General features: G+C 35.1%; 2 protein-coding genes across 3 annotated transcripts; one reads left to right on the top strand and one right to left on the bottom strand.

The window, feature by feature from the left end:
- The first annotated feature begins 3,385 nt into the window (after positions 1-3,385).
- On the top strand, positions 3,386-6,945 carry LOC140809079 (glutathione S-transferase 2-like). Of its 2 annotated transcripts, none has more exons than XM_073166560.1 (11): positions 3,386-3,517; positions 3,598-3,688; positions 3,782-3,838; positions 4,069-4,154; positions 4,251-4,322; positions 4,733-4,786; positions 4,899-4,974; positions 5,763-5,824; positions 5,933-5,992; positions 6,253-6,364; positions 6,599-6,945. In XM_073166560.1, the coding sequence occupies exons 1-10, from the start codon at positions 3,515-3,517 to the stop codon at positions 6,361-6,363; spliced, it is 672 nt and encodes a 223-aa protein (XP_073022661.1). In that variant the 5' UTR covers positions 3,386-3,514; the 3' UTR covers position 6,364; positions 6,599-6,945. The 2 variants fall into 2 exon arrangements, with proteins under 2 accessions (XP_073022661.1, XP_073022662.1); XM_073166561.1 differs by having other exon boundaries at positions 6,253-6,367; positions 6,601-6,945.
- Positions 6,946-7,156: 211 nt separating this feature from the next.
- Positions 7,157-9,847, bottom strand: LOC140809078 (uncharacterized). The gene is made up of 5 exons (XM_073166559.1): positions 9,488-9,847; positions 8,943-9,106; positions 7,728-8,475; positions 7,540-7,631; positions 7,157-7,448 (listed from the first exon to the last, which is right to left on the bottom strand). The coding sequence occupies exons 1-5, from the start codon at positions 9,791-9,793 to the stop codon at positions 7,310-7,312; spliced, it is 1,449 nt and encodes a 482-aa protein (XP_073022660.1). The 5' UTR covers positions 9,794-9,847; the 3' UTR covers positions 7,157-7,309.
- Between the last annotated feature and the right edge of the window lie 757 nt (positions 9,848-10,604).

The following is a 10,604-nucleotide window of genomic DNA, read 5'->3' as shown; positions in this document are numbered from 1 at the left end:
CGTCCGTCGATCTCCAACGAAGCCTGCAACAAATAAACTTCGAGAACACAATTATCGTAAAAGTCGCAGTTTGAGCAGTCCCACGAAAAACGCCATAACTCACTCAATTTTCATCCAAAAATCTCGAATTTTATAGCAAAACGAAGGTATCGAAAAGTTCTACAATTTTGTAGTTGAAAGTTTTCTCAAATTCTCGACGGAAAAATCGCAGTTTCGAGAAGAACAGCAAGTTACGAGATTTCAGATCTAAAAAGTATTTCAAACGCATTCAAATCAATTTCCGCTCAAACGACGAACGTCATACATGAATTTTCACGCATAAAAATACACAACGCATACTATGACAAGATCGATGCAGAAAGAACAGAATATACGTTCCTTTTGATATTTAAAAATACCGTACGATGACACCGAAGCGGAGATGGAAGCGAGGTTGATCCGGGACGAACGTGGCGCTAAAATCTTCGAAGGAAACACACGAAAAATTGCTGGAAATCGAAGAGGGACGGGGGCGGCTGCTTGAAGGAGTAAGAACCCTAGGTTTTCTCTCCTCAAAATAATAAAAGCTGAACTTAAGGTGAGTGTGTGTGTTTAGTGTGTGTAAAAACATGTAAGTGTGTGTGAGTGTGTGTAAAGTTTGTGTGTTTTAATTAGGAGAAACTCTTAACTAAATAAACTATTTAAAATAATAATAAAAAGTTAACACACACTAGTTGAATCAAACTCTACAATTAAAATATCTACACACTAATTTTAAAGGTCTTAAACTCTTAATTCACTCAATACATTATTAAAGCTTTAAAAATACCAACAACTTAATAAATTATTTAAAACGCCCCATTCTCAATTTAAAATAAAATACCACATTTTAAATTGCCACAAATCGTCACCGGGTCTTTTCCTCAATCCCGCCTCGAATGATCGCCTGAAACATGGAACTCGAAAGACATTTTAACGTGCATCACATAAACATAGATAATTTGAAAATAACGCATTTAAGTAAATCATGCATCGCTAAAACTCATTTAAAATTAATTTAAATGATTTAATAATTAAATGAATGCATGGGTTATACGTGTATTAAATTTGGGCACTACACAGAAACCTCGTAACTGATCCTAGCTTCTGAACACCTAAAATAAATTATCAATAACAAAATAACGAGTTTTATTAACATCAAAATCAAGATCGCGAACTAGAAAAGTTCCAACAATTTTGTATTGCTTAATCGCCGCGAAGGCTTACTGTATATTATCATATATGAGGATTAAGATCACCAACATGTTATAGTCTGATGCGACGATGGCTCCATACGGGATACATATCATACTGTAATGATGTTTCTTTCAAAAACATAAGGAAGTTACTTTAGAGGGTTAATGGCCGCCCTTACCGCTCGGACCTCATACCCATGGGTTCTTGTTTTTGCTCATTTCCAATACTCTTTGAGAGAGAGTAGCTCCATCCTCTTAGTTATACCCTTGCCCCTCACGATTTTTGGGCACATGAGGACAGGGCTAAGACTGGAGAACAGAGCTCCACTCCATTAGAAAAGAAGAAGAGCAGCCTATTGGGAGGTGCCAACACTCCAGGAATCTAGGTATTAAAGCTTGGGGGTCCTAGATTCGAGTGTTGGGTAGGCGAAAGAAACCATTTTTCATGGCTAAGATATTCTATGAGTGGCAGCACTCGGGAAAGCCAGTGAAGAAAAATACCAGAGGTAGTCCATTTACGGGAGAAGACCTGATTGAGCTTTTCTTGCACTAAAAATCCCCAGTAAAAATTATTGAAAAATTCAAGTTTAAAGTGATCGCAAGTGCAAGATGCAAGTTATAGTATAATATATAAAAATATGAATATCGTTCCACCGAGACTATATTATACGAATATTATTTCCAATTATATATTTTTTAGCAAACGATACTTCAAATTGATTTGTAAACTACTAAAATCTAAATAGCTAAATTGTTCAAATGTTAAGTAAGCAATGTAAAATGATTATTTAAAATCAAACATGAAGTGAATTTGTTTGGAATCTCGGTTCACCGACCCCTCGTTATTTCCAATAGTTAATCTTGACTAATATTCATTACATTTGACAATATTCCATAAATAATTAACATACTTTCTCAAGCTATGTTAAACTAATTTGAAACGATGAATAATTAACTATCTTTAATTATTTATCAAAAGTGAATGCATGCATGATATATAGAATCTCTTAGCTTTTGACCTATTGGACTATGAATGTCAACGTGTATTCAATTTCATATGTCTATATAAAGCGCAAGTCCACAGATTATATTACTCGTTCCTATTGCAACTTATTCTCCCGAACTCACTCGTAATATAAAATATTGTCAAAATTAGCTAGACTTAATAATTAAAGGAAAACATTAATATAATCAAGAACACAACACAAGTCAAATATTAAGTTAGTTCAAACAACCGTTCGGGGTAGGATCACCTTGAATCCAAACAAAAGATGAGTTTAGCTAATAAGTTCATACTAAAATATGAAAAACAATAATTAAATGAAAGTTCTTAAACTAAAAATACCACAATAATAAAAAAACTGAAGTTACGCTGCTCGAAAATGCTGAATTCTTTAAGTTTCCTCGACTCTAGTTCTTTTCTCCTTGCATGCGGCTGATCTTCTTTTTTGATAAAACTGATAAAATCCTCAAAAAAAAAAAAAACGTGTGCTAGGCTTTTCCATGTATGCAACATCCAAAAAAATGAAAAGAAATCAACCAATATTTTTTCCTTATTAATCATGCTCGGGCGGCTGGAAATACCCGCCTCCACACACTTGTCTAACAAATTGGATTGAATCTTTTCCTCGTGAATGCTAGGGCGGACAAAAATACTCGCCCCAACGCCCATGGCTCCCAACTTTCTCCTTTTCCTTCTTGGGTGCGCTAGGGTGGGCAAAAACCTCCGCTCCAATGCACCTATCTCGAATTTCTTTACTCGGGCACGCTAGAGCGAGCAAAAACCTTCTTCCCTGCACGTTTGTCTTGTAGATTTCCTCTGGTTTATGCATTTCTGTTAAAATGTTATAGGATTCTCATTTTTTTTTTAATCAAACTCGAACCTAACATTTTAATATATATAATATATATATATATATATATAATATATATATATCGAATTTGTTACCCAGCACACCAGGTGTGCAGGGTATCATGAGCATTGCCTACGTCCCGGTGCATGATTAATCAACATTTTTTAAAAAAACAAAACAAAAAATTTTGTGTGGTTGTGGGCGTGTCATGTAGGCAGGCACCCACAGGTGTGCAGGAAAAGAGTGTGTAGAGTATCATTGCTTATATATATATATATATATATATATATATATATATATATATATATATATATATATAAAAGTGTTTATAGGTGGTAACGATGACGCAAGAAGTGACGTCTTCTGTTGTGGCTCATTTGCATTGCGCAAGAATACAATTGTTATTTTCCAGATTGATTGTACTTCGCAGTCACACCGCATTTGATCATGGTAATCATTTCAAATACCATTATTCACCCTTTTCAAGCTGATTTTTCTCTAAAATTTTGTCATGAATGCTCGATTTTTAGGCATGTGAAGAGGGCTCGAAGAAGCTGAAACTTTACTCTTACTGGCGGAGCTCTTGTTCTTGCCGCGTGCGAGTTGCTCTCAAATTGAAAGGTCCGGAATTTCTTATCCTTTTTAGATTGATTCTTCATGTTTTGGTTAGTTTCTCAAGAACCCATGATTGCTTTTTGCCTCTTTAATCTACAGGATTGGATTATGATTACATAGCAATCAACCTGCTCAAAGGAGAACAGAAATCTCCAGGTTTGGCTTTTTTTTTTGGACCCAGAAAAATTGGTAGCATGAAAACTGTAGGTTTCGACAAATTACATCTTGAACTTGACCTTTTTTGGGGCGCATACATGATTCGTGCTTAGGTTAATGGGTTCTCCTCAACCTTCATGCTTTACTGAAATCATGTCAAACACATTTTAATTTGATGAAATATTCTGCAATACTATGTGAAATGATTGTGGCTTTTGTTGGGATTGTAGAGTTTTTGAAGCTTAATCCTGTTGGACAAGTGCCAGTATTGATTGATGGTGACATTGTAATTGCTGACTCATTTGCCATATTGATGGCAAGTCTCTTCATTTCAACAGATCAATTGTATGGATTGGATTTTAGGATTATGTTGTTTTGTTGAAGATGGGTGACGATCTTTTGTAACGTGCAGTATTTAGAAAAGAAATATCCCCATCATCCATTGTTGCCACAGGATCCTCAGAAAGAAGCTGTGAATTACCAGGTCAAGAATTTGTCTTCTGTCTCCTTAGAGGGCTATCATCCCCTCCTCAATGTTAAGATTTAAAAGTTGATTTTTGATTTCTATGAAAATAAAATGTTTACCCCTAAATGCGTTGAGTCACCCCTCACCTGGATTTTTGTAAACTTCCATGTCTGTTATGCCGTTTGCATATTTACTTTTAAGAATCACGGTGAAAATTCTGGGTGTGTTTAAGTACAACATAGCTACGTTCTTGCAAGCTTGTGCTTTATGGTATACTTGTTAGATAAGATTATAATCAGTGGCTGTTTCTCAGTTATGTTTGTTTCCATTTTTGCCACGATTAGAACATCAATCAGCATTAGGGCTTTCTCTTGTCGCCCTATCACGATGAGTGCTAACTGTGTTTCTGCTGCTCTTATGTATTGTAGGCAGCAAATATTGTTTGTGCAAACATACAGCCTTTTCAGAATATACCCGTCATTGTGAGTACATTTGAAAGCGTGTTTTTTTTATTAGAGAAGTACCAGTAAATAGATATGACTGTTGCACATACTTTTTATGAGAAGGCTGATGGTATTTGTTCTCCATTCTAAGGGATATATTAAAGAAAAACTTGGTGCTGATGAGATGCTTGCTTGGGTTCAGGGTCATATAAGGAAAGGATTCAGTGGTAAGCTTGGAGCTTGATACGTTGTGAATTTTATTGTCTATATTAAATATCATGAATAAACATTTTAAATTGAAAGTGATCTGGGAAGTCGCATTATGATACATTATTTTTAACTCTAGATACGAAGCCAAAAAATGTTAAGAACTATTTGATATATTGGATCTGAATGGATAATGGTTGCACAATTTATGGATGAAAAGATGTTAATGTCAAGTAATTGCTGCAAGTGTCTTAACAAATATTAGCTCCACAATAATCCGAAGGTGACGGGGGATAAGCTTTGTTGGTATCTTTGTCAGGATATCCAGATATAATGCTTCACCTCATAAACTAGCAAATTTATTTTTGAAGTCACTCAAATTTCAAGTAATCAATAACATGCAATTGCCTCTAATTTAACTATTATTTTGGAGACAAACTCAAAAAGAAGTGCAAACGAGTTAACTTCTTAGCCCTAAATCTAGATCATAAAGCCAAAAAAAATAATGGTGAACATTATATGTATATGAGTTCAATTCTTCATCAAATCGAAGTTGTGTGAAATCTTACTGTTATCTTATTTGAGAGTTAAAGAAAGAGCGCTCAAATTGTGATCATAAATCAAGTGATTAACAAAACAATGGTGAATATTGTATTACATCAATTCCAACTTATTCTTGATTAAGGCAGTAAAAAAGATTCTTGGATGTGGTCATTCTCTGAATTCCTAGTAAACTCGTGTTGCTGTATTGAAATTTTTTATTTTCTGGAGATCATTGTTCTCATTTGATTCCAAGTAAAATATGCAGCTCTGGAAAAGCTGTTGGATACTTATGCTGGAAAGTATGCCACAGGGGATGAAGTTTATTTGGTGCATCTCTTCCCTGATACTTATACATCAAAACAATGTCTCTTTCCTATAGGTTGATTATCTTAATCTCTTTTATTTCCTTTTATTCATGTTATTATCAACTTGCAGGCTGATTTGTTTTTGGCACCCCAGATTGACGGTGCAATCCGAAGATTCAATCTTGACATGGTAGACCCACCTTTGATATCCCATCATGTATTTGCAAGCTTATCATTTCTTGAAAATTCAGTTAAACAGTCGTATGCACTTTTTTCAAGTTTTATGTTGACATTTCATGTCTCATCTTCAGTATGAATCTGTATTTCTGCTAGTTTGGATGGTTCTGTAGCTAAAAATTTATATAAAAATAGTTCATTTTTCCATATCGATTGGTAATTGTTTTAACTCGAGGATAATTATAAGTTTGGGTTGCATTATATGGTGGGCAGGATGAATTCCCTCTTTTGTCCAGAATCAACGAGTCATACAAGGAGCACCCTGCTTTTCAAGATGCTATGCCTGGAAAGCAACCCGATACACCACCTGAGGCGAGGGACTGAGGTGATTACCTCTTATATCGTCACCATGTCGCAATTTTCATTCTAATTTCCTCCTGATTTTTTACAAAGCCTGTAAAATTTATCCCATTCCGCTTCATTAACCAATCTTATCTGGTTTTTTTTTTTGTCTTAATACTTGTTTGAGACAGATCATAAAAAGTTTTAATATTACTTGTCATATTGTACAATAAAGTTGCCTGCTTCACCCTGAATTTTATGCTGTCCATGGTTGCAGGTGCACCGATTCACGCAACGGCGTCATTTATTTCCATCCATGAATAAAAGACGTCCATGTCAAAGGGAGAGCAAGATGATTATAGCAAAATTTAGTTCAAATTTCATAACTCTGTTACTCATAAAATGCACAAAATTTTAACGCTTTCAGTCGTCAAAATACTGCAGCAAGTCGGCAACTAATGAACTCCCAAGAGTCCAAGCTCTTGAAAGAAAATTGGCATTCTAATGTCGGTGTAATAACAATAATCACATTGGATGTGTGGTCATAATTTATACTAGTACATCGACGCACACGCGGCATGTTTGTATGATATTTTTTTATAATTTATTTGGTTTATATTTAAATGAGGATCAAAATATATTTATGAGAAATAATGAGTGACTACATTGTAATTTTGATATATGAACTAAAAAAATAAATAAAAAAAAGAATAAAAAAGACCCAAGTAAGAATTGAACCTACATGGATAAAAAACATAGGTTTTATCCGTTGTGACTTATATTAATTTTTTAATACTATTAATATATATAATTAGTAAAACAGACAATGATACCAAAATTTAGTTACTCTAGAGGTCTTTTACTTAATAAGATGGTATAGCATAGTATAGATACACAGGATGACACGGACCTCAGACACTAATACATGATAACAAAGCGAAAATCGTGCCTCGATTGATTCTTTCTGCTGAACCGTTACGTGTACATGTTATTCTAATTTCTGCTTCTTGCTTCTTCCGTTTTTTGCCTTTGGTCGCATATTTGCAGCAGTGATAAGTTTATAACTAGACCTTGGCATTTCACCAAGATTTCCAAACCATTCCTCGTAGAAATGCCACACTTCTGACCTGTTCAAAGTACAGCCCCTCAAGAGAATTCAATTCCCAGAAAAACTGCAAAAGATCATTTGAACAGCGAGATTATAAACCATATACACACCAGTATGCCAGGAACTGAAATGGAGCATATTTTCCGTATATGCGCTCAAGTTTCCTTTCAACAGTCTGAATTGTACAGCTTTTCGCGTGAACCTGGGACATTATATGAATAATATTGTGCTTAATTTTTGGAAAGATGGACATGAATGAGTTGAAGGATAACGTGAAAGTTTCAGAAAAGAAATAGACCTGTTTTAGATGCCTAATAGTTTCTGAATCAGTTGGAATGATATGGTAAAATCCCATGCACATCAGCACATTAGCACACGTAAAAGGTCCAAATCCTTTAATCACTTTCAGCTTCTCAGCAATCTTATCACAGTCAGCCAAGCTTAAAGTACCGCAATCATCTTCCAGCTCGGTCAGTTGAATCTTCCCTTCAACTATTTCCTGTGCAAGTTTTATTATACGATCTGCTCTGTAGCCAAGCTTGCAGCGCTGCACCAAAAACTTCTTATCGAGGCCAGCTAGTTCTCTTGGGGATGGAAAATTTCCACTCCTAGTACAATGGTTAACAAATGTCTCTTCTGAAGACTGAAAACTAGAAGGATCAGAATCGGCATTACAAGTGGTGGTCAAATTCTGCTCAGACTCACAATGCTCTACATCTGATGATGGTAAGTATGGACTTGGTTTCCCTTTTTCATGAGAGGCGTCTGACAGTTCTTCACGACTAATTTTAAGGTCAATATAACCTTCCGATGTTTTACCCTCTGCATAGCTGTTCACTAAAGTTTTTGAACATTTATTAACTTTCCATGTTCTTTTGGGTTCCTTCACTGCAGGTGTTTTTGGAATAATGTGCTCAATTTCTGATGTTTGACAACTTGAAATATTTCCAGTTTCAGAAATTATAAATGATGCAGCTGATTCGGGATGCTGCAATTCCCACTGAAGGTCACAAAGTGCCTGTGCCATGCTCAAAGTCCTCGACCACCTGCAAAAGTACAGCTGACAAAAACATAATCCCGGATGTATTGCTTTCTTGCTGAAGTTTTGAATGGTTTATGGCTAATTATTTGCAAAGGAACCAAGCCCAGACAACAGTGATCCAAACCAGGAACAAGCCAATCACAAAAGTTTCAACAAAATATAAAGACGACCAGAAATTTATAGATGAAAACACATACAGCTAAGGCATTCTAAGGTCTTCCTCCAAATTTTTGTGCTTGCATAGCTAAAATAACCAATAACCATTTCCTCTCCGATGGCTCCTTCACCCTATTCTTTTCTCCTTTTCTTTTCCCTAAATACCCCCTTTCTTTTCCCTTTCTATTTCTTCGAAATACAGAGGTAGCATATGAATCTTTAAGCCTGAGTTATTTGAGAATGATTTGATTTAAGTCAATCAAAGAACCATGTCATTTGAAAATATTTTACGCATTCGAAAGAGGATTCACTTACTGGCAATTGCATAAGAGAATACACTTGACCATATCCTCAAACAAAGTGGGAGACCGAAATACTCTCCCAAAATTCCCCTCTTTTGCTTTTTCGTGTGCTTCTTGGAACTCCCTCACCCTCCTATCTTCTTCCTCAGATAGTCGCAGCATTCTGCTCACTTGTCTCTACAAAATTAATTCGACATTAAAGTTGTAACTCTCGGACACAAGTGAAAAGAAATGTACAACTCACGTAATAAAAATGGAAATACTCCCTTGAAAGCTCAATGATTCGAGTCATTTCGTTTGTGCGTGTGAGTGAAAAAACAAACAATTCTCATAAAATACACACATACAAACAAACACTGGGAAAACCATATACAAAAAGGAACTTACATATTGGACAAGTTGCAGAAAATTAAGAGAAATTGGACATTGACGCACAATGCATCATGATTTTCACCAACAGCAACATTAATATGTCAGTGGCAGTTGCCACTTCCTATCAGCAATGAATTTCATTTGAATTTAGAACAAAAACGAAAAAGGTCACAGAAAAGTTCCAACCAGCAAGGAGTGTCGCTGTTGAGGGCAGAGAGAGCGAGCGCCTAACACTAGAATGTGAAGCTCTTGAGGAAACATAGAAGGATGAGAAACGCGAACAATGAACGAGGTTTCGTGATCGTCGAGGCCGAGGCGAAGTGGGCGTTGGAGGGTCTTGGATCGAGGGTCCCAATGGTTGGGAGCCATCATAAACAGGCCGTGGCTGCAAACTGCTTTCTCTAGATTGAACGTAGCTGCCGCCCCGCCCAGCTCAAGCTTCACCAACACGCCACCGTCAACGGCCGCAGCCATCTTGTCTCCGCCGTGCATTACCTGAAACTCAACAACTTAAATCGTGTGATTTTAATAAATCTATCTATAATAATAATAATAAATAATAAATCTCAAAAGCATACTTTTATTTGCAATTCTTTGTAAATTTGGACACACATTTTTTGGAGGAAAATCTATAAAAAAACAATATTGAAAATATCATGTTAATATATGATATTTGAATAAAAAAAATTATAAATCAAAAGTTATAGATTTGATATTAATATATGATTTTTGAGTATCCAAATATGTATAACAAATATTAATATTAATTATCTATGTTTTTTTCGGACGAAAATGTAGTACAAAATATTGACAAGCTGCAGATTGTTTTCTCTAGATTGAACGTAGTTGCCGCCGTGCCCAGATCAAGCTTCACCAACACGCCGCCGTCAACAGTTTCCGCCGTGCATTACTTGAAACACAACGAATTAAATGTGTGATTTTAATAAATCTATCTCTACTTTAAAAAATCTAAGTTAAAAAATTAAATTTTAATCTTTTAACTTAAATACATCTGATAGAATCAAAGAGTTGTTCTTATTACTAGTGTTTTTACACACATATTTTGTACTTGTACCGTCATTTTTATAATAAATTTGATTTTATTATATATAAAATAATATTGAAATATTAAATTTATAAAAGTTATTACAAACCAACTTGTCGGTCTTGGGGCATGAGGCTTAACAATAATAAAAGATGAGAAGATTATTATTGTTACATAAATCAATGAGATATCATTATTATCATTTGTTATATAATATTGAAAATATATTTGTTTTCATGATAAAAAACAGTGTCGAGT

This window comes from Primulina eburnea, chromosome 13 (assembly GCF_022965805.1).
Source record: "Primulina eburnea isolate SZY01 chromosome 13, ASM2296580v1, whole genome shotgun sequence".
Taxonomy (NCBI): Eukaryota; Viridiplantae; Streptophyta; class Magnoliopsida; order Lamiales; family Gesneriaceae; genus Primulina; species Primulina eburnea.
Note: the sequence above shows the minus strand (reverse complement) of the source record. Positions and strands in the feature narration are given on the sequence as shown.

Coding starts and splice junctions, on each gene's coding strand:
- LOC140809078 (XM_073166559.1), bottom strand. CDS start 9,793: ATGCACGGCGGAGACAAGATGGCTGCGGCCGTTGACGGTGGCGTGTTG. Junction 8,476..8,942: donor ATTCTCTTATGCAATTGCCA/GTAAGTGAATCC, acceptor GTACTTTTGCAG/GTGGTCGAGGACTTTGAGCA. Junction 7,449..7,539: donor TTTCAGTTCCTGGCATACTG/GTGTGTATATGG, acceptor TACTTTGAACAG/GTCAGAAGTGTGGCATTTCT.
- LOC140809079 (XM_073166560.1), top strand. Junction 4,323..4,732: donor AAGAAGCTGTGAATTACCAG/GTCAAGAATTTG, acceptor TATGTATTGTAG/GCAGCAAATATTGTTTGTGC. Junction 5,825..5,932: donor CAGGGGATGAAGTTTATTTG/GTGCATCTCTTC, acceptor ATCAACTTGCAG/GCTGATTTGTTTTTGGCACC.